The 27,829-nt window shown below is 45.6% G+C and overlaps 1 protein-coding gene and 1 non-coding gene across 4 annotated transcripts in view; one reads left to right on the top strand and one right to left on the bottom strand.

Moving 5' to 3' along the window:
- The window catches only part of ACTN2 (actinin alpha 2), a 72,807-nt gene that overhangs the window by 25,185 nt on the left and 19,793 nt on the right, over positions 1-27,829 (top strand). The window contains exons 2-12 of one of the 3 annotated variants that reach the window (XM_039247189.1): positions 4,403-4,517; positions 5,449-5,568; positions 6,341-6,427; positions 10,216-10,303; positions 12,002-12,080; positions 14,734-14,815; positions 19,186-19,271; positions 20,898-20,990; positions 22,769-22,999; positions 25,687-25,834; positions 27,560-27,710. In XM_039247189.1, the coding sequence (XP_039103120.1) occupies positions 4,403-4,517; positions 5,449-5,568; positions 6,341-6,427; positions 10,216-10,303; positions 12,002-12,080; positions 14,734-14,815; positions 19,186-19,271; positions 20,898-20,990; positions 22,769-22,999; positions 25,687-25,834; positions 27,560-27,710 (1,280 nt within the window). Of the gene's footprint in view, positions 1-4,402; positions 4,518-5,448; positions 5,569-6,340; positions 6,428-10,215; positions 10,304-12,001; positions 12,081-14,733; positions 14,816-17,988; positions 18,075-19,185; positions 19,272-20,897; positions 20,991-22,768; positions 23,000-25,686; positions 25,835-27,559; positions 27,711-27,829 lie in introns of those variants that run through there. The other 2 variants (XM_039247190.1, XM_039247191.1) reach the window with 2 other exon arrangements.
- On the bottom strand, positions 976-1,118 carry LOC120241833. The gene has a single exon (XR_005530962.1). It is a non-coding gene; the product is annotated as a U4 spliceosomal RNA (small nuclear RNA).

The following is a 27,829-nucleotide window of genomic DNA, read 5'->3' as shown; positions in this document are numbered from 1 at the left end:
TATGAAAGGACTTAAATCACGTGGTCACAAGATAAGGTATTTGCACCAGCAGTAGTTGCTCATTTTAAGTGGAATCTGAACAAAAAGAACTCTACAAATGTTTTATGTAATTATATTTTTTGCCTGTCAAATCGATTTTTAAAAATCACGGCCTACAACAGACACAGGAAAAGATGCTCAACGTCACTCATCATCAGGGAAATACAAATCAAAACCACACTGAGATACCGCCTCACACTGGTCAGAGTGGCTAAAATGAACCACTCAAGAAACTACAAATGCTGGAGAGGATGTGGAGAAACGGGCACCCTCTTGCACTGTTGGTGGGAAGGTAAACTGGTGCACCTGCTCTGGAAAACAGTGTGGAGGTTCCTCAAATAATTAAAAATAGAACTACCCTCCTACCCAGCAAAAGTACTACGAGGTATTTATCCAAAGGATACAGAAGTGCTGATGCATAGGGGCACATGTACCCCAATGTTTATAACAGCACTTTCACCAATAGCCAAATCATGGAAAGAGCCCAGATGTCCATCAACTGATGAATGAATCAAGAAGATGTGGTTTATCTACGCAATGGAATACTACACGGCAATGAGAAAGAATGAAATCTTGCCATTTGCAACAATATGGATAATGGAACTCGAGGGTATTATGCTAAGTGAAGTAAGTCTTTCAGAGAAAGATAGATACCATATATTTTCACTCATATGCAGAATTTGAGAAACTAAATGGAAGACCATGGGAGAGGTGAAGGGGAAAAATAGATACAGAGAGGGAGGCAAACCACAAGAGACTCTTTTTTTTTTTTTTTTAAATATTTTTATTTATTTCTAGGAGAGAGAGAGAGAGAGAGACAGCGTGAGCAGGGGAGGGTCAGAGAGAGAGGGAGACACAGACTCTGAAATAGGCTCCAGGCTCTGAGCTGGCAGTCAGCACAGAGCCCGACGCGGGGCCCGAACCCACGAACCGCGAGATCGTGACCCAAGCGAAAGTCGGACGCTTAACCGACTAAGCCACCCAGGCGCCCCAAGAGACTCTTAAATACACAGAACAATTAGCAATAATCGCGCCTTGGATAAACCTCATTGGCTACGATACTGCCACTGCGCAAAGCTTTAAATACACAGAACAAACTGAGGCTTGATGGGCAGTCAGGTGAGACAGGAAAATGGGTGATGGGCATGGTGGAGGGCACTTGTTGGGATGAGCACTGGGTGTTGTATGTAAGCAATAAACGGTGGGACTCTACCCCAAAAACCAAGATCACGCTGTACGTACACACTGTATGTTAGCCAATTTGACAATAAATTATATTTTAAAAAATCATGGCCTATTTTCCTACACCTGTCCCAACGGGTTAGATATATAATTAGTCTCAGTATTGTGAGTAAAAAATCCCAAACCATGTGTAAAGTAGTTTTGCTTGCTTAAAATGGGGCCTGGGATGTATTTTACTGAAGGATAACTGGATACAACCTAAATGTCCATCCACAGGGAGCTAATTACGTAAAGTGTGGTTTATGTGCTACAGTGAAATACTATGCAGTCATGGAAAGAAATGATCTGTACTGATTCACAATGACCTCTAAGTTATATTTTTTAAGTGGGGAAGAAAATTACAGGTACCAAACTGTGTATATTCTGATTTGTATTGAAGGCACAAAACACAACGTGTGTATCTGTGTGTTTATATATCTGTTGAAGATCATGGACAAGATACACACACAAAAAAAAGAATGTGTGTGTTCCCTCTGGGGGAGAGAGCTGGATGGCTGGGAATAGGAAGAGAGGGATGGTTTTCCCTTCATACCCTTTGTACCACTTGAATTTCTTTTAAGTTTATTTATTTATTTTGAGAGAGAGAGAGAGAGAGCAAGTGAGGGAGTGGCAAAGAGGAAGAGGGAGAGAGAGAATCCCAAGCAGGCTCTGCACAGACAGTGCAGAGCCTAATGTGAGGCTTGAACCCTTGAACTGTGAGTTCCTGACCTGAGCCAAGTTGGATGCTTAACCGACCGAGCCACCAGGTGCCCCATGAGCCACCCAGGCTCCCTGACTTGGATTTTGAACCAAGGAACTTTATTTCTTATTCAGAAAGTAAATAGATAAAGTTAATATTGAAATAAATAAATGGTGGACTCTGTGTAACAGTCTTAGCTGTAGACACCAAAGTTGGGTTATCTAGGGTAACTCTGTCCCATAGAACTTTCTGTGATGCTGGAAATGTTCAGTATGGTCACCATCCAGCTCAATAGCCACCAGCCACATAGGACTTCTGAGCACTTGAAAGGTGGCTTGTGCTGAGCGAGAAATTACTCTGGCTAAGGTCAAAGAGGTTATTGCCTGTTTTCCTCTCCAGGGTTTTGATGGTTTCCTGTCTCACATTTAGGTCTTTCATCCATTTTGAGTTTATTTTTGTGTTTGGTGTAAGAAAGTGGTCCAGGTTCATTCTTCTGCCTGTTGCTGTCCACTTCTCCCAACACCATTTGCTAACGAGATGGTCTTTTTTCCACTGGATATTCTTTCCTGCTTTGTCAAAGACTAGTTTAGTCAACCTGACAATAAATTATATTTTTTAAAAAAGTGGCTTGTTCATCTGAGAAACTAACATTTTAATTTCTTTTAACTTCTGTTAATTTATATGTAAGTAGCTATGCACGGCTAGTGGCTATCCCATCGACTGGGGAAAAATCTAAAGTATATGGTTTCAAGTTGCTCTTCTGTTTAGAGTTAACTAAAGTTTAGATGTGTGTTAGGAGAACTAATTATTTACTTTAGGTTCTCAGAGTAAAATGAATTCTTCTAAGTCTAAGAAAATGCCTACGTTTTTGCCCTTGAACTTAATGCCGTCACATATTTGTTGAAAAAAACTGACAGTCAGACTTGTAAATCTTTATTACCCAAGAAAATCATTTTTGTATGGAAATGGTGTCTTTTTGTGGCCTTGCATGGAAGCTGTTTATATTTTAGGGATTCATTTTGTCATCTAGAACACAGACCCTATTTATGTGTCTCCCCACAGAGTAACGTGCCGGGCATTTTGTTCTTGAGTCCCACAGCTGTTGTGAGACAGGGGACAGTTTGGATTCTTAGCCAGCAGCTGCCAGGAGCACTTCTAAAATGGGTTTGGCAGGAAATCGTGCACAAGTGGAAGCCAAGTTAAAAGCAGCTTGAAAAATAAACAGAATGACTTTGGATGTCACTTCATATATAGTCCATCTTTCCGCTAAAGATTGTCTTCATAATTTGTTAACATGACTAGGCTGTGAGCCCTCCCAGGGCAGGGCTGTATCTAATGGTCTTTGAAGTCCAGGGTCTAGCCCAGGGCCTGGAATATGCCAGTAGGAAGTCATTGTTACTACCACCATTATCATTTTTAATGATTGACTCTACTGCAAATTTGTTTAATTAATTTAGTTACTAGCTTAATATTGTTGTGGATTCAGGAAAAACTAGATGTAGGTAATTAGTGGTTATGGGTCCCCTCCTCTCTTCTCCTTTCTGCGACACAATACCGCCCACCCTCTGCTCTAAAGTAAGACATTATGAACATTCCTGAAACATTATTTATTCATCCATTCTTCAAGCAAGCTTATTTTTGTTGTGCAGGGAATAAGCACACTCTGATGTAGTCTGTATTTCTTACAAAGTAAGAGGTTTTCAGAAGGTGAAGGCGTAGGTGTGAATGTGATACCTTTTTCTTTTAAGTCTATTTTGAGAGAAGAAAGAGAGCATGAGTGGGGGGAGGGGCAGAGAGAGAGAGAGAGAGAGAGAGAAAATCCCAAGCAGACTCCATGCTGTCCGTGCAGAGCTAGACGCAGGGCTCAATCACACAAAATGTGAGATCAAGACCTGAACTGAGATGAAGAGTCAGACGCTCATCTGGCTGACCCACTCAGGTGCCCCTGAACGTGGTACCTGGTTGTTTTTTGTTTTTTTTTTTTTAATGTTTATTCTTGAGAGAGAGAGAGACAGAGTCCAAGCAGGTAAGAGGTAGAGAGAGAGGGAGACAGAGAATCTGAAGGCAGGCTTCAGGCTCTGAGCTGTCAGCACGGAGCCCAACATGGGGCTTGAGCTCACTAACTGTGAGTAAGATCATGACCTGAGCTGAAGTTGGATGCTTAACTGACTAAGCCACCCAGACTCCCCTGAACAGGGTACCTTTTTAAACAGAAGGCACAAATTCCTCAGGCTGGCATATTAAATAAATGATTTTTTTGTCCCGAAAGGGGAAACTAATAAAATTGTTAGTTTTTCCAAGTTGTTCTTCCCACCAGATTCTCCCCGGAGGAGCTCCAGCCTCTTAGACTCCCCAGAGTGCGTAGGATGTCAGTTTCCTCCGCATGGAGTGGGGCTGACTGCCAATGGGGCTGTGCCCAGCAGTGTCTGGTTCTCGTTGCAGACCTTCACCGCCTGGTGTAATTCCCACCTGAGGAAAGCTGGCACCCAGATTGAGAACATCGAGGAGGACTTCAGGAATGGCCTTAAACTCATGCTGCTTTTGGAAGTCATCTCAGGTTGGTCCTGGACATTGCATACCCATCCTACCCAAATCCTGTGCATCCGCGTGTGAGTGACAGATATGTGTCTGGTTAGAGATGACTGTACCAGAAGTTTCCCTTGAACCTACCTAGGCAAGAACATGGTATTATCGGCAAAGAGAACCTTTCCAGAGAGCGGTCTGCCTGGACTTCTTTTTCTGCTCTGATAAAGGAGTAACTTCTGTTTAAAACTGACTTATTAAAATCGTGTTTGTACCACCCATCTCGAAACAAAATAAGAGAAGAAAAAAATGACAGTTATGTGATTACCCACCATGCTGCCCTCTCTACTCTTAGCCCAGCTAGTGCACCTCCCAGACGTCATCTTTCATGCAGCAAGCCGGTATAAGTGTTGGCAGAACTCGGAAAACATGAGCTCAGATCCCAGAGGGGTTATGTTTTGCCTTGAATTTCAGTTGGCTGGGTTAGACTTTGGATGAGAGAAGGGATCGCTCAGGAGGAAGTATGACTGGGAGGGTGATGGCAAGTCTGCCCTGATCCATATATCTTCATAATCAGGTGTCTCAGATGAGCCCTGGCGGCCACCGCTGTCATTTGGACGAGGCCATCCTGACTTCCTCTAACAGCTAGTCAGCAACTCCAGAGGCTCCTGGGATCCCAACCAGCTTTTCTCTGTTCTCCTTTGTAAGTTGGCTCGTATGTAGGCCAAACTGGAGTCTCCCAGCGGATCTGAAAAGCATATGGCTCCACATCGGTCCATTGGTCTTGAAAGCTTTTTTGGTCCGTGTTCCTCTGTACGGTGATTTACAGAAGCCAGAGACCCATCAGAAATAGTCAGACACCTGTTTCCACTTAAGGAAGCATGGACTCTGAGTTTTGGCATCTTGGTTCCACGTCAAGGAGCTAGTTTCTCTGTGCCTATGCTATTCTTTTTTTCATCCGACAGGGGAAAGGCTGCCCAAACCTGACCGCGGAAAAATGCGATTCCACAAAATTGCTAATGTCAACAAAGCCTTGGATTACATAGCCAGCAAAGGCGTGAAACTGGTGTCCATCGGGGCTGAAGGTAAATGGAGTGTGAGAAGAATACCCCTGGCTGCCACACTGACCTCACAGTGTGGGGGCGGATGTGCCTGCCACTGGACAACTTCTTTCCTTCGCTGCTAGTGGTGCCTGCTTCATGTCAGGCTCTCTGGTAGGCTCTTGTGTCTAGAGATGAGAGTAAAAGGTAGCATGAATGGGAGACCAGGCTCTGAGATTGTTTGTAAAGCCTAGAGTCAAATATAAGGCCGTCTTCTTCAGCCTGATTATCAGGATGAGAGAGAGCTTAACCTTCCCAGTCACTCTTAAAAACTAGTTAATAGGGATATTGGGGCCCTGGAGTGTTTGCCAGGAGCTGAGACTCCCGTTCCTTAGTTTCCGCAACTGAATCCTGTGAACCTGCCACCTGGGGGACCGCTGGAAAGATCAGGGTCTAAAGATCACAGGTCTAAAGAGCCTGTGTTCTTTGGATTTGATGACTTAGAGCCTTCGCCCATCTAGTCTTTATGCTTCAGAAACTCTCGGGTTGTTTTCAGTGATAATGCATTTGCAAGATTTGTGCTTCTTATTAACTCAGAATTCATTTAAACTAGAGACATTTGGTTATGAATACAGTATTTATAGCTAGACACACTGCCACACTTAGAAAAACATAAAGCGGTCTCTCCGTGTATGCATATATTTTCCGATAGCTCAGAAGTCATAACTTAGGGGAAATGTACAAGTTATAGGAAAAGTTCATGCACCGGTTCATGTTATGGATACACTAATTTGTTGTTGTGTTTTCTCACGCAAAGAAATTGTGGATGGCAATGTGAAAATGACGCTGGGTATGATCTGGACCATCATCCTTCGCTTTGCTATTCAGGATATTTCAGTTGAAGGTAAGAGATGTGGTTGAAAAATCTGATGGTATTAAGATACTTGGAGTGATTGTGTAAATTGAGTTCATAAAGTCAAATTCGAATAGGGCTTCATGAAGTGGAACCGTCATTTACATGATTTAATGAATGATATGGGAGTTGGGTTTTCACAGGTTTTATATTTGTATGGGAAAAGACCCCAGCAATACTGTTTCATTCATGGGGGTGGAGTCATTTTGGAAAAGATGAGCACATGTTCAGAACAGAAGTCGCTTTTTAAAATGAGCATTTTTTTTTGAGCTTTTAATTGCTTATTATACTAGTAGGTCCACAACTATAACAGTGCTGTAGACTTGAAGCTGAGACACTTTTTTCAGGTATAGAAAAACAGTCAGTTGAAATCTGAGTTCATTCATTCACCCTCCCCTCCCACATCCTTTTCTGTTTCTGTCTTTCTGTCTTTCTGTCTCTCTTTCTGTTAACAAAATCTCTATTGTTACTGTATCTTTTGGCCTAACAACTGTTCCCTCACTATAATAGAATTGTAATCCTTGGCAATGTGGAAGATTGAAAGATGAGAATCTTTAGTCTTTTACACCCACAGTACTCCAAAATATTTTGATGAATTCAGCACTGTTGTAAAGTGTCAAATTGACATTCTCAAAATTAGAACTTGGCCTGTTTAGGCTTCCAATCACAAAGTGTATAGCCACAGAACATATTTAAATAAGACAGTATAAGTTGTCCAGCCAATAAGTATCCTGTAATTTGTCACCTGACAGGTAACCAGGTACCTGAATGGTGAGGGGAGTGTTGTTGGTAATTCTGCCCAGGACAGAATACCCACTGATGCTGGTCTTTTTAAATGTCAGTTGCTAATCAACCAACAAACACTAAAAAAAAAAAACCCAATAATTTATCTACTGTTGGACCAGATGGCATGAAGCCTATGGTGTTTACCCTTAAGGAGTTTCTGACCCACTTAGATTATCCCCTTCTGGCATTGAAGCCCCATTCGTGTCATTTAAAATCGAAGTAAGACATAATGATATTAAAATCTCAATAATTCAGGCTCAGAAATGACAGCCAGCTTGAATGAGTAAACAGTCTGAATTTGAAAACTTCCATACAATGTACTTTTATTAAAGTACATTTCCTTCATTCCAGCGAAAATAACAAAATGCTTCTTAAAAGTTCAAGCTGTATTAAAAACCAGTAATTCGTGATAACTTTACCAATTTTATACACTTCCAAATTTAAATATTTAAATAGTTAAGGCCACCTTAAGGAACAAATACTGCTTTTTGTTTTTAATTTTTTTAAAAATGTTAATTTATTTTGAGAGAGAAAAATTATGAGCAGGGGAGGGGTCGAGAGAGAGAGTCCCAAGTAAGCAGAGCCTAGTGTGGGGCTTGATATCACTAAGAGATTATGACCTGAGCCGAAATCAAGGGTTGGCCACTTAACTGACTGAGCCACCCAGGTGCCCCTACTTTTATTTATTTTTATTTTGTTTTATTTTATTTTTTAAATGTTTGTGTATCTTTGAGAGAAACAGAGCATGAGCAGAGAAGGGCAAAGAGAGAGAGGGAGACACAGAATCTGAAGCAGGCTCCAGGCTCTGAACTGTCACCACAGAGTCCGACATGGAGCTCGAACTCATGAGCTGTGAGATCATGACATGAGCTAAAGTCAGACGCTTAACCAATTGAGCCACCCAGGCGTCCCAGTGAATGGCAAATTTAAACTTCCATAGCAGTTGTGAGATTTTATTCATCTACTTTACCTCTGTTTACCTTTCTAGTCTGTTTCATTTAAACTTTGTTATATACAGTACATAATTTCCTCTTGGTATACTTTTTCATATTAGTTATATTGGCCAGGACCACTAGATAGGGAGTTTCATACTTCAACATCTGTATCAATTAGTATTTGAATGAAGTCTTAGAATTTTCAGTTGTTTTTCCAAACAATAATTTTCTAGAGAAGAGACGTGAACAGGAATCATTCAAGCTATTCCTATAGCACATGAAATTTTGGGAGTGTGTTTATTTCAACTGGGTCATAGGTCAAAAGAAAGTCTGAAGTAGAATAGATAATTTAAATCAATAGTTACAGAACACTTATTTTGATATGAAAAAAATAAACTTCAAGCTCTAACTGAAATGGAAGGCCAAGGCCCAATGTTAGTCTAGAATCCACAGGTTTAAAGGGGTTTTCTAAATTGTTAACACTTAAATACATATAGGATCCTAGATTTAGGGAGTGGGTTTGAGGAGCTATTTGGATAAATGTAACTTTGAGTTCCCCAAGAAACAAGTGCCAGGTGGGTGTTAGATGCGGTCTTAGTCTGCTCAAAAAAAAAAAAAAAACAAAAAAACCATAGACTGAGTGGTTTGAACAACAGAAATTTGTTTTCTCATGGTTGTGGAGTCTGGAAGTCCAAGATCAGGGTGACAGTGTGGTCAGTTTTTGATAAGGACCTCCATTTTTGCTTGTAGATGGCTGCCATCTTGCTATGTCCTAGATGGCTTGAGTGGAAGAGCTCCGGTATCGGTATCTCTTCTTATGAGGGTGTTAATCCTCATGAAAGCCCCACCCTCATGACCTCATCTAACCCTGATTGCCTCCTGAAGACTCCCTATCTAAATAAGTTCAGGGCTTTAACATCGGAATTTTAGGAAGATACAAACATTCAGTACAGAACAGACGTGCAGGAGATTTCGGGGGGACGGGGGAAGAGGATGCCTATGAAGAACAGGAAATGGCCAGTGCACTTGGCCAACACCCATGCTGGAGGAAGGAAGGGAGGGCTGGGGAGAGAAGAGTCTTACCTGCAGTGCTATCCTTAGGCCTTGTTCATAGACTGGTGGGAAGCCCTTAGGCCTCAGTGACTCTCAGGGGAGCCCCACATGCACAGGAATGGCCCAGTACTAGGGGCCCTTCCTCACTCAGTCTTTGGCTGGAGCAGCTGAGGAAGTATGGCCTTGAGGGAGCGCGGAGTGGATTCAGAGTGTCATGGCTGGGACCTCTGTGAGCTGCCTGCCCTGTGCTCCCAGCAGCAGGATGTCTGAGCCACACACCTTCATGATTACCACAGGGGGGTGTTGTTTCCACTTGGTCAGAACTCAGGTGGCCAAACCTGAAATTATGAAAGCCTTTCAGCCTATACAAATCACTGGGTAAGGGAGTAAATCTGAGACACCATGGCCTCTAGTGGATTACATTTACCCAGGATTCCAAATGATAAGTGAATTGAATGACAGGTTAGTGAGGTCATAAACTACACACATTTTTTAAAGTTTCCTTTAAAAATAGTAAATGTCCCAAATCCCTGAAGTCTGGTTTTATAATTATGATATCATAACTTGGGGTTGCTCCTGCATTGCCCTTTTCAAGGAATTGTCCTCTTTTTATTTTAAAGTTTATTTTATTTATTTTGAGGGGAGGGAGGGGCAGAGAGAGGGGGAGAGAGAATCCTAAGCAGGTTCCATGCTGTCAGTGTGGAGCCCAACGCAGGATTCGAACTCATGAACCGTGAGATCATGACCTGAGCCGAAATCAAGAGTCAGATGCTTAACTGACTGAGACACCCAGGTGCCCCTCCTTTTCAAGTCTTCTAAGTGTCATCAGAAATCCGTCCCTGGGTGCTGGGTTCCAGCCCGTACCCTTCTAAGAGACCACGAGAAGAGATGATACATTTTGTGGTTGGCCTCCTTGGGGGTCTCCTTTTAGAAAGTGACCAGGAGTTGGGTGCATTAAATAGTGAGTATTTCCACACGGACAATTTTTCCTGGCTACCATTACAGAAACTTCTGCCAAAGAAGGTCTCCTGCTTTGGTGTCAAAGGAAAACCGCTCCTTATAGAAATGTGAACATTCAGAACTTCCACACCAGGTAAGCAACAAGGGCCCTGGGTCCTAACATTCTTACGAGGATCCTTGGATGGCAGGGAGGGCAGTGGTTCCTTATACTGGTGTCTTCCTGCTCCTGTGTGAGATGTGTTTTATGTATGTAGTGGAGCTGAGGCCATAGAATCTCTAATGCTTAAGATCTCCCTCGGGGGAAGGTCTGATTAAGACTTGAGGAGCTGGTAGAACAGCTCGGTATTGTTAAGTGAATGCCTTGCTGCACACGAATGGGCTTCACAATTTGGGGGTGTGGGACTGCACCTCACCGTCATCTTCGCCTGGTGCTGGAAAGAGCTAGAAGGTGGGGGCTTCTCCGTAAGGAAGACACTGAGGCGAAATGCGTGTTCCCACAACATGCTGTCTGCACACCGATGCCTCACAGTGTACGACAGGGAGACACCCTTCATCGGCCAGCTTTGTGTGCTGGGATTCAAGAGAAGTACAACACTCATGTTTGCAGAATGACAGGAGCCTGGATTCAGTCTGAGAGCATGGTTTTGTCACGTGCTTCAGCATTCTTCTTTGTGCAGGTCTTCTGTCATTATCTGTGGGTGGAAGAGTTGTCTGTATTTTCACCCTTTGTACAGTGGGTCCCCAGCCACCATGGGCAGTCTGAGAAATGAAGGGTAAAGATGATCCCACAAGGAAAAATCAGGGAGGTTCTTGTGGGCAGACAAGCATTAGTAGAGTGTCTACTGAGGGTCAGGCACTGAGCTTGGCCTTGAGCATACAGAGGTGGGAAAGAGGTTTCCTGTCTGGCAACATTCTTCGTGGAGGGTGTGAGGAGCCGCGAAGGGCTGAGACCTTCTGCCAGCGCAAAAGTCAACTGGTTGCAGACTCACCTCTCGTTGACCTTCTTGCTCTCCTCCTTGGGCCCAAGATTGGCCCAGCCACTTTCTGGGGCTTCCTTCCTCCCCCTTTACCCCTTGGAGGAACAGACCTCCAGCTCACAGCCCTCGGTGAACCCCTGGTCCCCACTGGCAGGCTCACAGCCCAGGGTCATCTAAAGAAGGGTTAGCGCAGGTGTCTCTGGGGAACCAGACCAGAAGTCCAGGCCCTGCTTCCTAAGTCCCTTATGTGCTTGCTTGCCTTTGCCTTTTAAAAAACATGTAAATGTAAAGAATCTTATGGAGAAAGACACAGTACCTGGGAGCTCAAGGTGACTTTTCAGGTATACTAAGAATCTTGGAGAGAAGTGTGTCCTGGACATTTTGGGGTAGACATCCTTGTGTGTGTTTATTGGGTAGACCCTGCAGGCGGATCCACATGGGAGGCTTGGAGGAGAGAGGAAGGAGGGGATTGGGATGGGAGGGCACTGACCGGAGAGGAAGCAGGGATGCAGTAGACAGGCTTCTTCCCTCTTGTCACTGCGAGTTCTCCCAGCTCAGAACCAGCGTGGGCCGGGGTCCTGGCAAGGGTGAGCCTGAAGCCATATATGAAGAAGAGCCAAGCAGACCCTAGAAACGTCCCGAAAAGAAGACTGGTGTTCCAGGAAGGGACCGCAACGTGTCGCTGGGTTGGGTAGGGAGGGAAGCCTACCCTTTTGTACGTTAAGTCAGGCAGAAGGGCGTTCGTTAGGCGCTTTGAGTCCCACATTTCAGGGCTCCGTCTGACCCAGGGCAGAGCCTTGCTGCTGTTCTGTCTGCATTAACACGTGTTCCTGTTCTTCCTGACCTTTGTGCAGCTGGAAAGACGGCCTCGGACTCTGTGCGCTCATCCACAGACACCGGCCTGACCTCATTGACTACTCAAAGCTTAACAAGGTCATTCTGGGGGCCTGGCATGCCTTGTCACCCCACACCTCACCCCTCAGCATGTCGTCCTGAGAATGAGCACACCAGCAGCGAACTTACATGAACACCCCGGCTGCTGCCAGCACCGTCTCCCCAGCCAGCCGTGCACGCAGTGCAAATGGGAAGGGGGACCAGGAAAATCCTTCTATGAGCGATTAATTAATTATTAATATTAAATAATTAAGGTGGGACAAGATCAGAATCACACCAGCCTGTTGGCCCAAATGAAGATATGTTCGTCGACTTGGGCTTGATTTCCTCCGAAGGTTTTTAGAGATGTGTCTCAGAGATTTTAAATTCCCAAATTGGAAATCTGAGAAGTGAAGCATTTATGTTTTGGGGGGAAAGAAAGGTTCAAATATACTCTGCCTTCTTTTCAAATTCCCTTTACCTTTCCTGCAGGATTGAGCTGCAGACATTTTCACTCCGAATTGATTAACTAGCCCGTGTCTCACACAAGGGACACTTCATAATTACCTTGCCATTGACAGGAGGTATTAGCCTTAGTCTTTGAAAAGGGTTTTTGTCATTCAGTTTGGTTTTCCTCTCTTCAGAAAATTCAGCTGAGGACATTTTAATTCTCTGCTTAAGCTTAAGCTTTAGGGCACTTAAGTTTCCATTAGTTTCAGAATTCTTTCGTTAGCAGTGGTTTAAAAATGTCAATCTGTGATGGAAGAAAGGACACCAGGCCCCTTCTAAACCTTATGGTAGGCAATCCTTGCTGCCCTAGACATAGCGATGTGTGAGGATTGAGGACTCGAGGTGTTGCCTGCCCTGAAAACGGTCCCCCAAGTGGTGGCTACGGCCCACTTCCTTCTGGTTGCTGGTGTGCTTCGTGGCCCTTCACTAGTTGCCGTGTTTTGCTGTGGAATCGTTTCTGCTGCATGCTGCCCTCACCTGTGTGGTGTGCACGGTCATTGGAAGACTTCATTGGAAGTCTTCATTGGAAGACTTTTTATTTTTTGTAATAATTATTTAATGTTTGTTTAATTTTTGAGAGAAAGAGAGTATGAGCACGGGAGGGGCAGAGAGAGAGAGGGAGACACAGAATCCGAAGCAGGCTCCAGGCTCTGAGCTGTCAGCACAGAGCCCGACGCGGGGCTCGAACTCATGGGCCGTGAGATGATGACCTGAGCCAGACAGAGGTGGACGCTTAACCCACTGAGCCGCCGAGATGCCCCTGCCATCTTTATAGTTGTCACCTGCTCACTGCCTCCCTCCTGGCCTGTCTCCAGTGACAGTGGGTTACCTCCTGAGGAGTTTACCTGTACTGTAACGCAAGGTTGCCAGAGTGCCTCAGCTTTTCAAAGCACATTCTTTTATTCTGGAGTGCTTTTGAGAAGTTTCAGACTTGGAGATAGTATATATTCTTTTCAGTGAATCTCTATCTCATTTGCAAAACGGAGGGTTTATTCTAGATTGAACGAGTTTCATTAGCAGTTTTTAATGGTCGATTTTTATTACCAGTGGTCCACAGACCTGTGGTAATTTGCCATTTCCGATGATTGAAAAATGAGATTAGTTAACAGTAGCAGTTAATAGTTATAAAGGTCCATATTAGACTTTGTTATAAATAAATACATGTATTTATTATATATGTACACATGCCTTAATATGTAGGTTACACATGCATAGATATCACACATGCATATATTCATACATGTACTAATATGTATGTTGTGTATATGTATTATTTTGTGTATGTTACATATACATACATACTCGTTCAGTACAATGCACAGTAAAACATAATGCACTGATGAGGTATGTACTATTATTATCCCAGTTTTACAGATGAAGGGAGTATGGAATTCAGAAATCTACTCAAGGTCACGTGGCCAGTATCTGAGCCAAGAAAATACTTAACTGCCACATTTAATCTCTCTCAATTACAGTGTAAATGAGATAGCTTTCACAGAGTCTCAGAATCATTATTCTAAATTTTTTGAGAGAGAGTGAGGTGCAGAGAGAGAGAAGCGGGTCTCACGCCAAGTGGGGCTGACCCGATGCGTGACTTGAACTCAAACTGTGAGATTGTGACCTGAGCCGAAGTCAGATGGTTAACAGCTGGGCCACCCAGGTGCCCCTTGAAGCAGAACTTTTGCTCTTGGTAGCCATCTTTTAACATTCTTTAGGGATCCATACGTTTCACCCACTACCATGTTTTCCTCCTCTTTACCCCTCAGCTTTCTTACATCTAAAACAAAGGTGTTGGACATTCTCCATGATCCCCTTCCAAATCTGGAAAATGTATGTTTCATGATTTCTTCTGGAATCACTTAAATGTTTTCATCAGTAGAGTTGAAAATAAGCTTGGAGGTCTTCAGGGTTCTTCCCAGTCCATGAGAGAATATCCGACAACTTTTCTGTCTACAAAGCCTCTTCATTTGGCTTACATTTTGTGATTTGTAGTGTGCATGGCTTGTGTGGCTTTGACGTCATTTTGGGTTGTTCTCTAAATGTTTGAAAGAATTGGGAAAAGGTAAGAAGGAAAATTACACTGTCATGTTTATGTGGCGTGCATGGGAAACCTCCTCCTAAAAGTGAGGTATGTAAAAAGTATTACTTGTAACCCTTGTCCAAAAGATATTTTCAAAAACTGGCTATGCTATGTTTCATGCAGGATGACCCAATAGGAAATATTAACCTGGCCATGGAAATTGCAGAGAAACACCTGGATATTCCCAAAATGCTGGATGCTGAAGGTAAGAGGAAAATCGTGTTTACTGACTCCTATAAAATCTGTGAATTGTGCATGCTCTGGCCATGTGTGGGGGTTTGTAAAACGTTATAGCCAAGTTACATCTGAAGTACTTAAGAATCTGAGGAAGTTCCTGTCCTTGGCCACAGGAGGGTTAAGGTAGTTTTATTTGTACCTTGTTCTCGAATTCTTTTTAAAAAACCTGCTCTAAACCATGCAGCAAAACTATGTGAAAGTAATTTGGTAAAAGGTTCAGCTTTAGCAAAGAAGAGGCAGAATGCTTTGCTTTGTGATTTGCAAAGAAAAACTATTTTTATTTTTGTACCAACACACCGTTATTTCTCTTTCCAATGGAGACAGGCTTAGCAAAGAAATCTTGTGAGATGTTCAGGACTTCACAAGGAAAAAAAATCCTTCCTTCCAGCCAGAAGTTACAGAATCGAAATATAGAATATGGAACGTTCAGCCCTCAGTATGTCTCTCGAGCTTCCGCGTTTCATTTTGGGTCTGAATTACATTCAGTTAAATCTGAAAGAAGCTAACTTTCTCGGCATTTTGCAGCTGAGCACCACTCACGTTGGGGACTGGTTTCCAGTAACTTCTGTGCCCTCTGCATGTGATGAATTTGTGTGCATTGTGTCTGTGGCACACCGTTGAAAGCACAGATAGGTGGAGACAGTCCATTCAATTCACTTGTTCGCGTTCGCGATTTGCTTCTCACTCAACAGGCGTGTCTTGAGCGCCCGCTATGAACAGGACCTCCGCTGGGTCCTGTGGGAGATCATGAGATGTGGAAGGCGGGGTCCTACCCTCAGGAAACTTCTGTTACTGTGTTTGTTGTTAATACTAGTATTCCCTTATGGTCCATTTCGTCCCCTGATTGACATGGCTGGGGGAAAGCAAAGAACTTGATCAGAGGCGATTGTCAATCTTCTGTTCCTCCTTATTTTTTGCAGATTGCAGTGTAAGTTATAAACAGTGGCTTGAAACAACGGAAATTTATTCTTTTGTGGTTCTGTAGGCTCTACTCTGGAGTCAAGCTGTTGGGAGGGTCATGCTTCTTGCAAAGCCTGGAGGGGAGGTTTCTTCCTTGCCTCTTCTACCTTCAAGAAGCCCCGGGCATTCCTTAGCTTGTGGTATCATCCATCACTTCAACCTCCAAATAAGGTCACATTCAGTTACTGGGGGGTTAGGACTTGAGCATATCTTTTTGAGGGACACAGCCCAACTCCTAACAGTGATCTTTAAAGTAGCATTCTAATTTTACCCATTTATTTGAGCATTAAAAAAAAATGTTTATTTAGGGGCACCTGGGTGGCTCAGTCGGTTGGGCGGCCGACTTCGGCTCAGGTCATGATGTCTTGGTTTGTGGGTTCGAGCCCCGTGTTGAGCTCTGTGCTGACAGCTAGCTCAGAGCCTGGAGCCTGTTTCAGATTCTGTGTTGCCCTCTCTCTCTGACCCTCCCCTTCTCATGCTGTCTCTCTCTCTCAGAAATAAATAAAACATTAAAAATTTTTTTAAAAATATTTAGAGAGAGAGAGAGAGCACATGTGCGCATAAATGGAGGGAGGAGTAGAGAGAGAGAGGGAGAAAGAATCTCAAGCAAATTCCATGCTCAGCTCAGAGCCCACCATGGGGCTCAATCTCATGAACTTTGAGATCATGGCCTGAGCCAAAATCAAGAGTTAGATGCTCAACCTACTGAGCCACCCAGGCGCCCCTTAAAGTAACCATTTTATCAAACACCCACGTTATTGGGTGTTAACACTTGAATATTCTCCTCCAAATTTGTGTATGGTTTTCAAAAGCTCTTTAAAGGGAAAAAGTCAATAAAGTAATGAAGTAGCAACGGAGAATAGTTCCTCTTCCTTTCTGTCTGTCTTCTCTCTAAGCCAAATTTACACTTGTGTAGTATCTCCTTTGACCTTCCCATAGAGTAATTAACCACCTAGGGTTTACCCACTCGAGTTAATAGCTAGAATACTAAAGGGAGGAAAAAACGGGTGACATTTAGCTAATTAATGCCTCCCTAATACTCTGCAGTTGAGGGTGAGTCCAGGGTCACCATCATTATTCCTCCGGCATGCTGACATGCTTCCTGGTGGGTAGATTTTTCCTTAGTTCCGGAGTCCTGGTCTGGGCATGAATCCTTCCTGTGTATCCTTCCAGGTCAGTGAGATATCCTGGTGCGCCTTCATTTCCTCCTCCCTCGTGACCTTGTGACACGTCTTAGTCCATTCCTTTTCTTCTCCTTTCCTTTCAAATGGTTCAGCAAAAGGCCTACATACAGCAAAAGGCCTACATACTATATTATTTTCTTTGTAATTTCACAGGAATCTTCTGGCAAAGTCATGAGCTTGACTGCCTTTGAGTGTGGGGCATGTTGTGATATGACTGCTCAACAGGACCCCTGCTATGTGACCCTTTGTATCCTTGCCACCTGCACTTTGACTTCTCATCACCACACTGTTCTATTAGCAGTTCCTGTTTTGGCCACGTTGCCTGCTGGCCACCTCCTCTCAGAACACCCAGCCCTCTGGTGAAGTCCCGCCTTTCCAACTACTGCTGCTGACCTCACTTCCTGTTGTTTGTGTCAGTCTCTGAACCCTAAGTGGGGATTTTTGAGTGGCTACTTGGGTCTCTCTCCCATGAACGGGCTACCTGTCATAAACGCTGGGGAAACTTTTCCTCATCTTAACCATCTTCCCTGCTTTTAGAAGGTTCTGGAAGCTTTTTCCCTATTTTCCTCCACAAACCTTTCCTTACGGTGAGCACCGGGCTTACATTCGTGGGTGTGTACATTCTGTGAGGACTTGCAGAAGGGATCTTCATTGCACCCGGGGCGCTCCTTGTGTGCAGCAGTAGAGAGTCTCAGGGAAGGTGCTTGTGTGCATTCTGTGGAATCCCTGAGTTCTGATTCTGCCTGTGGATGTGACTTCCTTGCCGGTCTAGGGGTTGTCCGTGCTAGCCGTGTGCTTCTCTTTGACACTTGTCAGAAGTACACAGAGAGTAATGACTTTGTAGGTATGATTTCTTTGACTGGAGCCAAAGTTTTGACAACATAAGTGTGTGGGGCTGAGGGGGGAAGATTCATTGCTTTGGCTTCTCTGAGGCCGCACTTGGCGAAGCCTGTGGGTACCGAACATCCGAGCAGTTAACCTTCTTTTCTCCACACAGATTTAGTATACACTGCCAGACCCGATGAGAGAGCCATAATGACTTATGTTTCCTGTTACTATCATGCTTTTGCTGGTGCACAGAAGGTGAGGATGTAAAACATGAGTCACCACTCACCCTTCACCTTCTGTGTCTTAATTTTTTTTTTTTTCCAATCATTTTTCTCTTTTCTCCTCTCCTCTAAGTAAGGAGGCCTGTCCGATTCTGAGGAGGCAGTCATTTGTCTTTTTTAGTCTAGTTTTCTTTGAAACTTCCCTTCTGTCCATGCAGTAGTATGCTGTTCATGTTTGTTTTCCAGAAGATTCCATACTGTTACACAACCCCCACATTCTTTCTATTAATACCCTCCAAAAACCCAGTGATTAGGTTTTCACCCTTAGGGAATTACGGGGTATCTTTTTCTTAATTTCGTTTTGTCCAGTGACTGTATGGAGTTTAAAGGTAAAAAGCAACTCAGCAAAAAACATGGCGTTGCCAAGGTGGAAGAAGAAAGGATGTGTGTTCACACGGTTCTGTTTTCTCTCTTCCTATTGGTTATTTTGGCAGCTAGTGCAGATGGTAGCAAGAGTCACAATAAGTACAAGCCGTGTATATCCTTCTCTTTAGATGTTTTGTTACCCTTGGTGATTTCTGTAAATGGCAAGGTAAGTACACACAGAAGGCATTGAATGCCATGCCCTCTCCGGTGAACGTCCTCCTCACAGGAGCCATAAAGCCAACAGTTACGAAGGTGGGAGGGTGGCAGGAGAGATGGGGCCATGGAGCGCTGCCCAGATTCCCAGCATCCTGTGAGGTCACATGCGTCGCTCAGAGCAGAAGTGGCAGATGACCTGATTGTGGTCAAAAGATGGGTGGACATGGGCCTCACGCGTCATTAGCAAGTGATAGCAAGCCCTGGTGTGCAGCACCCAGGCCCCCTTTGAATGCCTCAGCTGCACTTTTACAAGCTTATCACGGGGCAGGGGAGGGAGATAGGCCTTCCGTTTGGTTGTTTTAAAGCCATGCTGGTCCAAGTCGTTCTGTTCACAAGCCACGTCAGGGCTGGAGAACCTTCCTGAGCACCAGCACTTTGGGCCCGAGAAACACGCAGAAAACGGAGCACTGTAAACCAATTTGTTCTTCCCCTTGTTCACCCTGGTTTCTACTCTTCATCTGTGTGTGTGTTTGTTTTCTGTGTTATTTCTTCCCTCCCTTCAGACATTGTGAACACTCCCAAGCCCGATGAAAGAGCTATCATGACATACGTTTCCTGCTTCTACCACGCGTTTGCGGGCGCGGAGCAGGTATTCAACACGTGTCGATCCGGGCTGCTGTTTGGTTTTAGTGTGTGTGTGTGTGTGTGTGTGTGTGTGTGTGCGCGCGCGCGCGCGCACGCGCCTACCTGGGTGTGTGTTTGTGCGCTTCACATCTTACCCTGGAATCCTTCTAAGTGTTTTGTGATGACCTAATATAGCAAGTTGCAAACTGTGAATTGTTTTTGGTAACAGCTTAACTTTAGACAGTTTCTGAAGGTTTAAAAAAATTTTTTTTATTGTTTATTCAATTTTGAGAGAGAGAGACAGAGTGCAAGCAGGGGAGGGGCAGAGAGAGAGGGAGACACAGAATCTGAAACAGGCTCCAGGCTCGGAGCTGTCAGCACAGAGCCTGATGCAGGGCTCGAACCCACAAACTGAGATCACAACCTGAGCCGAAGTCAGATGCCTAACCTGGGAGCACCTTTCTTTCCTTCCTTCTGAGAGCTTGCTTTTATTTCATTAGTAAATTGTGGGAAACATTTGTGCTTTAGGAAAAAACAGGTGCCGTGAAAATGGCACCACGTTCACTGAACAGTGAAGGGGACATTTGTCAAGGAGATATGAGGATCTTTCTGGTGTCCCTTGTTCTCCTCTGCCTGGAAACTGCCTTCACTGTTCAGTGACTGGTTCTGAGATCTTTCAAGACTAGTCTTAACTTAATTGAAATAGCAAAAGGATAATAATGTTAAAACCTCAGAGAAATCCACATTTCTTAAGACACATGTTGTGGGTGATTCTCCCTCAGCTACCTCCATGTGCACCTGTCTCTTGCCCCCTCACCAGTCTCTACTTGGAGAAAACACATGGACTGGGGTGACAAAGTATGTGTTGTTGTCTGAGATTTCTTTATGACTGTCATCAGCATATAAAGCCAATTGCACAAACGGCCCCTATGGCTGGCTTTAGCGGCAAGGCTTTGGGACAGGCTGGAGGTCCCGAGGGCAACTTGCTCTTCGCGATTCGTCACGTGGTCATGGTTCAGGGCACTTTGCCAGTCCTGGCCCAAGTTCCCCTCCACAAAGCGACGGCCGAGAATTCCATACACCTCAACGACTTCTCGTGCATGTTAAACAAATCTTGTTCCGCGGAAGGATCCCACCTAGCAAGTTCTGCATCCCCATTTTAGGACAAGAGGTGTTCTGTGAACTCGGTGCAGTAATACATATTCAGGACCCAATTATGTTTTGCTTTGACTTCCAAAGGCTAATGGTATTTAGAGAGCTCTCACCCAGGAGAGTGAGAATAGAGCACAGTGGGAGGACAGTAGAGTACTTGGGTGGACCTTCAGGGACGGGAGAATTTGGCTTCCTTGACCCATTTATTTGTCACTAACTTGCTTGATGTTTTACAAAGCTTCTGTTTTAGACTAATGGTATCTCCCCATTACTCCCCACAGTACATTCAGCCAGCCGTGTAAGTCTGTGTCAAAAAAGGTGTGAAACGACCCATAGTGTGAAACAGCCATACCCTCAGTCTTACTCCACCCTAACTTTGAACCTGCACCGTTTACAGCACGCCCTCTCCTCCTCCCCCTCCTCCTCCCCTATCACGTTCTGTTCTGTGCATGCGCCTCCGTGTCACAGAGCTGTCCTGTTTACCTATTGTGTTTTACAGGCCGAGACAGCAGCTAACAGGATATGTAAGGTTCTTGCTGTGAATCAAGAGAATGAGAGGCTGATGGAAGAATATGAGAGGCTAGCAAGTGAGGTAAAGGAAGCGGGTGACCGGCAGTCGTGTCCATTCCCACCCAGAGGGTGAGGCATGGAGGGCGAACACCAACTATCGGTGTTTCCTTTCTTTGCATTTTTCATCTCAGATGGGATAAAAAATAGGGAACTATACTGGATCTCGGAGGTGGTCCATCGCATAACAACATACTTATTGGCACAAAAGCAATCCTGACGGGCTTCCCAGCCACCCTGAGGTGCAGAGGTAGTGTGCGTGTTTTAAGAAGGCAGACGTGATGCCATTCTCTGCTCTGCACCCAGGGTTGGACGCCCCCAGATGACTCTGCATTCCTTGTTTATTCTCTCTGCTTCGCTGGTTACTGTCCTCACATAGGGTACCCTCCGTTATTCAGAAGCCCTGCTCCACACAACGACTGGGTGTCGGGGGAACTTTTGTGACTCGAGGCTCAGCCTTGTGTGTGTCTATGAAAATCTAGAGGGAAATGTGGGGGAGACAGGGCCCTCCATCCAAGGTGCTTGCCCATGAGTTTCCATGATGCCTCCTGCAGCTCTTCAGCCGAGTTCTTGGTTAGAATAGCACATTCCACATAGTTCTTTTTGTTCCGATTATAGCTTAAGTAGCAACATTACAGTTTAAGGAGCAACTTGCACAGCCTTGTCCTGCCGCTCCGCGGCTTACCCCATACAAGGGATGGGCTGAGTGCCGTGCACGGCCACATCCCCTCTGGCTTGACCTCCATGACAGTGACACATTATCACAGACCAAATAATTTTTGCTCTGACTGAATTTAGCCAATATTTGGTCCGTCCTGGTAGAAGCATCGGGATACTGGGAATCAGTCTTCCAAAGGAGTGGTTCATAGTAGTCCTTTCTGAAGATACTGGATTTATATTTCCATCCTGCCACTATGGAAAATTCAGTTTCGCAGCTTTGTTTAACCCCAGCGATCAGCTTCAGGCACCACCAGGATCGAAGGACAGACACTCCTCAGTAATTATATCCTTTCTTGTCTCCCCTGGTCCTTCGTTTAATCTTCCTCGGACCCTTAGATTATGGGTGTGTCACCGTTTTGACTAGCTTTCATTCTTACCTGCTGTCATTTCCCAAGTGATCATAAGTGCAAATTATTATTGGCCTTTCAAGTTGGTGGTAATTCAAGACAAGGGGGGTATACACACTTTATCCTTAGGAATTCACTACCATTTTCACGTTGATCTTGTGTATATCCTTGAAAGCTAGATAATAAATTAAAATATACATTGGCATAGAGTCGGTCCCAGATTGACAGCACATCTCTTTAGTAAATCGCCTCGTTAGATTTGAGCTTATTTAAAAGACAGTTGCATTTTTAAGCCAGACCCAGGTCTTTGCTGGTTTTCCATTTCACCCTGTTAAGTTTTTGTTTTTCATTTGAAAGCTCCATCCAGCATTTGTCTGCTCATGTCCGGTCCCCGAGTTTCCTGTAAATGTCCCATTTTTGTAAAAATATGACTCGTGCTGACTATAAGTTTCTGACCTGTGTGTGGCATCGTTGGGGTAATCACCAATGGCCGTGGTAGTGGTGGTGGGGGGGGTGGGGGGCCCCGGTTTTCATTCATGCCGCTGTGCAGAGGGGTGCCGTTTTAATTTCTCCTCTCGATCGGGAGTATCATATTCATCCTCTGTAATCTTAGGAACATTAGGTGAATCCATTCCAATTGTTAGGTCCTTCTGTTCTTTTTGTGTTTTTGGTTTTTTTTTAACTGGGGGGGCAGTTCACTGGTATTTTCAGCAGCATTTCTGTGTTTTGGGAGCAGCTTTTGGAATGGATTCGTCGCACGATCCCCTGGCTGGAGAACCGGGCCCCTGAGAAGACCATGCAAGCCATGCAGAAGAAGCTGGAGGACTTCCGAGATTACCGGCGTAAGCACAAGCCGCCCAAGGTCCAGGAGAAGTGCCAGCTGGAGATCAACTTCAACACACTGCAGACCAAGCTTCGGATCAGCAACCGGCCTGCCTTCATGCCCTCCGAGGGCAAGATGGTGTCGGTGAGTGCTGGGTCGGATGCCCCCATTTGTTCAGGGAGTCTCTTCTCGGATGGGCCGCCCAGAAGGCCTTGACTTCTCCAGTCCTTGCAGCTAATGCATATAATTTTGGCCCCGTAACACCTTCATTCTTGATGTCTCCTCCCCACTAGCAAGCAGGTCTCTACCCCTCATTGCTCCTGACCTGGGGCCTCGCCAAGAGCAGCCCCTACCTCCCTCCTTCTCCCCTCCCTGCTCTCCTGCAGCCTGGCCTCCTCTTCCTGGGCCTCCCCGCACCTACATCTCGTTCCCTCTTTGCCCTGCTCTTAGGCCCCGGGCACCATCCCAGGGCTGGTGCCGCATGTGTCTCCCTCCCTGCACTGTGGCCAACCCGCTCCTCAGAGTCACTCGCGCCAGCACACAGGGGACTCGAGAATCCCAAACGCCGCCACCGTCGCCGCCTCCCAGTCTACCCAGTCTTCTCCTGGCCTTGGACTCCCCTTCTTGGCAGGCAATCGACAGGGAGCTCTTGGGGGCAGCCCCTCTCACCTCGTTGCTGCTTCTTTACTCCTCTGCCCTTCACGTGCAGCCACCTGGCTTGTCCCCTCCTGAGACTGTTCCCGCTCAGCTCAGCGGCATCTGTGGTGGCATTCCTGTTGTCACTTTTACTTCCCTCTTCTCTGCCACTTTGACCTCGTTAACCATGGCTCCTTCTTGATACTCTTCCCTTCCCACACCATCGAGTCCTTGCTGCTCGGGGCCTTGCTGCCCCCTCCCCCGCCCCCACCTGTGGGAAGACGCTTCCCGGGCGTGGGGCTGACCCCCTTCTCCACCTCCGTACCCCCATGGGCTCTCTCCTCACCTCCTGAACGCCAGTGCCTCCCAAGCTGTACATCACCAGCTCTGATGCCTCCCCGACATCCAGGTCCATGTACCTGCATGGACGTCTCAGAGCGCTGTCACACCTGGCCTGTCCCCAAGCCCCTCCGCGGTGTGCTCTGTCTTAGCAAATGTCATCATGCCCCCTGAGTTATTGACGCCCCAAACCCAGGCGTCACCCTGGACTCTTTCTGTCTGTCACCTTCTCACATGCAGTTGCTCAGCAGTTCCGCCGGTCTGCGTCCGGATTGTAGCTTGTCCTTGCCCCGCTCTGCACCTGCACAGCACCCGCTGTCTGCTGACACCCCCCCTCTCTTCTAGGGCCCCTGCAGTGCCTCTGTCCCTGGCTCCTAGCATTCATTCTCTGCATGGCAGCTGCTGGGCTCTTTTCAGAATGCAAACCAGAATATGTCTCTACTCAAAATCTGCCAGTGACTTCCTAGAATATTTAGCATAAGATCCAGATTCATTAACCTGCCTATAGTATAGGATCCCATGTGATCTGATCCCCACTCCCACAGTGTGTCACGTGCCTTCAGTGCTGCTCCCCTCACACGGGGCCATCCCTACTTCAGGCCTCAGTGCCGATTCCCACCTCTTCATGTGACTGGCTTTTTCTCTCATTGAGGTCTGGCTCAAATGCCACACCTCCTTGGGTCTATCTTCTCCAAGTGACCTACCTGAAGGAACATCCCCCCACACTAGTCTCTCAGCATCACTTGACCCCAATTTGTTTTTTTACTTCACAGCCAATCACTGTCTGCAGTGAATTTGTTTAATTACAGTTGACCCTTAAGCAACACAAGTTTGAACCAAAAGGATCCACTTACACATGGATTTCTTTCCAATAAACACAGGACAGTGCTGTAAACATATTTTCCTTTTGATTTTCTTTTTTTTTTTTTTTAATGTTTATTTTTGAGAGAGAGAGAGAGCACAAATTGGGGAGGGGCAGAGAGAGAGAGAGATACACACAGAATCCAAAGCAGGCTCCAGGCTTGGAGCTGTCAGCACAGAGCCTGATGCAGGGCTTGAACTCATAAACCGTGAGATCTTGACCTGAGTCGAAGTTGGATGCTTAACCAACTGAGCCAACCAAGCACCCCTCCTTTTGATTTTCTTAATAACGTTTTTTTTTTTAGTGTTCTCTATGGTAAGAATATAGTATATAACCCAAATGAGATACAAAATATGTGTTAATCAGGTGTGTATGTTACCAGTAAGGCCTTTGGTCAACAGTAGGCAATTGGTGGTTAAATTTTGGGGAGGTTGAAGTTTGTATGTTGATTTTCACCAGTGCAGGAGGTTGGTGCTCCTAACCCCCGTGTTGTTCAAGGGTTAACTGCTCTTACTCTTTCGTTCTCGACAATCCTGAAAACCACTCAGGGGCCGGGAACTTTACAGGTTTCACTTACTCTTATACAAAAATTCCTCCCTAGTGCCTGGCACGTGTGTGATGTCCAGGAAATGACTGTTGGTGCCTGACTGGCTAGCTGATTGAGCATAGTCGCTGAGTAGTAGTTGATTTGAATTGAGTCACTCTGCAGCTTCGTGTTTTTCTAGGCAGAAAATTAAAGCCCCGTAAGCCTCTCTGTCCATATCTGGACAAGTGTCAGGTATTTACTGGCTGATGCAAACAACCATTTTAGCTGTAAACGGCCCCGGTGAGAATGAAGGCATTTAAAAGCCAAAACAGTTGAATAGTTGGGGGGGGTGGGGGGAGGGGAGCAAGGAGAAGAAAACGCTGTTGGAGCGCTGTTGGAGTGGAGGGGATTTATAGGAAATCCTAGAGTGTAACAAACCTGCCTTTGCCCATCATCGAACACCCCCAGGACATCGCCGGCGCCTGGCAGAGACTGGAGCAGGCAGAGAAGGGGTACGAAGAATGGCTCCTCAACGAGATACGGAGGCTGGAGCGTGTGGAGCACCTGGCGGAGAAGTTCAGGCAGAAGGCTTCGACGCATGAAACGTGGGCTTACGGCAAGTGACTAGCCTGGGGCTGGGTTCATCGACGCCGGAGCTGAGCAGTGGACGGAGCCACACTGTGCAGTCTCCAACCCTGTCCCCAGTGCCACTGACCCGGTGGGCAGGGGTCCTCCCCTCGCTCTGCCCTGCTGGCCCAGTACTAAATTTCTTTGGGAGGTAGGCGTGAAGGCGTATTTTCTAGTTGAGCAGATAATGTACTTTTTCACAAAATGGCACTCAAAAATGAATTCTTCCCACGCTTACTTATGTAAGTTCTGGCCTCCTTCTGTCTTCCCCACTTACTTTCTGTTTGATCCATACGTATCTGTTTATTCCCTGTCGGTCAGGCAGCCCTGGCCCAGATCCTAGCTCCTGCCACAAAGCAACGTAATTTCCCACTTAGAAGATCAGCTTGGAAGGAGGAATGTCAGGAGGTCTTGTTTTCTATAGTCTTAGCTTCCTTATTTTGCTGGATTCATCTATTTTCAGTCCTTGCAAATCTTTCCATAGCCTTGATACTATGATCATAATTTTTGCTGAGGGAGAAGAACAAAACATTCTCCCCATCACATAATCTAGTTTGAGAAAGGTCAGGGAGGTTCCCCTCACGCTCTGATTCCCTTTGGCTTTGGTCCTGTTTGACGGTTGATGTCGCACAGCTCTGTGGTTGGAGGGCGTGGGCCTAGAGACAGGCAGGCGGGAGTCCCAGTGCAGACACTTCCCAGCTGTGCGCTTTGGACGAGCTTAGTGCCTCAGTGTCCTCTTCACAGTGGAATAGCAGTCACACCTCCAACACAGGCTTTTGATTTAATGAAGATTTAATGAGTCCACATTATAAAGCATTTAAATTGGTATCTGGCGCATAGTAAGTGCTATGTTGTCATTATTAAATATATGAACATTTGCTTTCCACTTGTAGCTGTATAGGATTAAACTTTTTCTTTTTTAATTTTTTTTGTTTTATTTATTTATTTTTGAGAGAGACAGAGACAGCACGAGTGGGCAAGGGGCAGAGAGATCGGGAGAGAGAGAATCCCAAGCAGGTTCTGTGCTCAGCGCAGAGCCTGATGCGGGGCTCGAAATCATAAAACCGCAAAATCATGACCTGATCTGAAACCAAGAGTTGGACGTTTAACCAACCGAGGCACCCAGGCTCCCCTAGAATTAAATTCTTAAAGGCCATCAACCAGGGAGTAAATGTGGGTTCAGTTATAACCGCAGTAGTTGCTCAACTTAAGAAATATTTGTGGGGAAATAGGTGGAGCTTCAAAGAGAAAAGCTTCTAATACTATCAGGAAGGAAACTACAGGTTGCATTTAAGGAGAGAAGAGAAAGCTCTCAACCATAAAGAAGTGGGGTCAAGGCTGAACCCGAGGGCAGGCCAGTAGAGTACAAACGTGTGTTCAACTTTCCCAGCTAACTCATGTGCACTAATTTGCTGACTTAATGGAGCATCACACCGCACAGATACTTCTTACTCAATTATGAAGAATGCAGACCTGTTATTTAGTGTGGACTCAGCATGCTTCCCCTCTTTATGTGTAGACATGAGCTTTTTTGGAACACAGAGGGGCGCAGGCAGCGTTAGCACAGCTATAGCCTGGAAACCGATTGAAACCTATCATTCTTTGTCCTTCTCTTGATTCTTTGGAATCCTAAGGATCACCGAGAATTTTGCAGGTGCAAGGAAGCCGATGTGTGACATCAGAGTAGTCATATTCCCTTATGCACCCTTTGCAGGCAAAGAGCAGATCTTGCTGCAGAAGGACTACGAGTCGGCCTCCCTGACCGAGGTCCGGGCCCTGCTGAGAAAACACGAGGCATTTGAGAGCGACCTGGCCGCACACCAGGACCGGGTGGAGCAGATAGCGGCCATCGCGCAGGAGCTTAAGTACGTGCAGCGGGCAGGCGCGTGCAGCGGGGCTGCTCTGCCCCCCACAGGCCAGGGGTGCCATGGGAGGATTCCTCGGACAGCTTCTCCAGGGCATTTCCTGGGCGGGGTGCGGCTGG

Source organism: Hyaena hyaena, unplaced genomic scaffold, assembly GCF_003009895.1.
Source record: "Hyaena hyaena isolate Hyena2069 unplaced genomic scaffold, ASM300989v1 scaffold_288, whole genome shotgun sequence".
NCBI classification, from domain to species: domain Eukaryota; kingdom Metazoa; phylum Chordata; class Mammalia; order Carnivora; family Hyaenidae; genus Hyaena; species Hyaena hyaena.
This window is presented reverse-complemented; position numbering and strand designations above follow the sequence as displayed.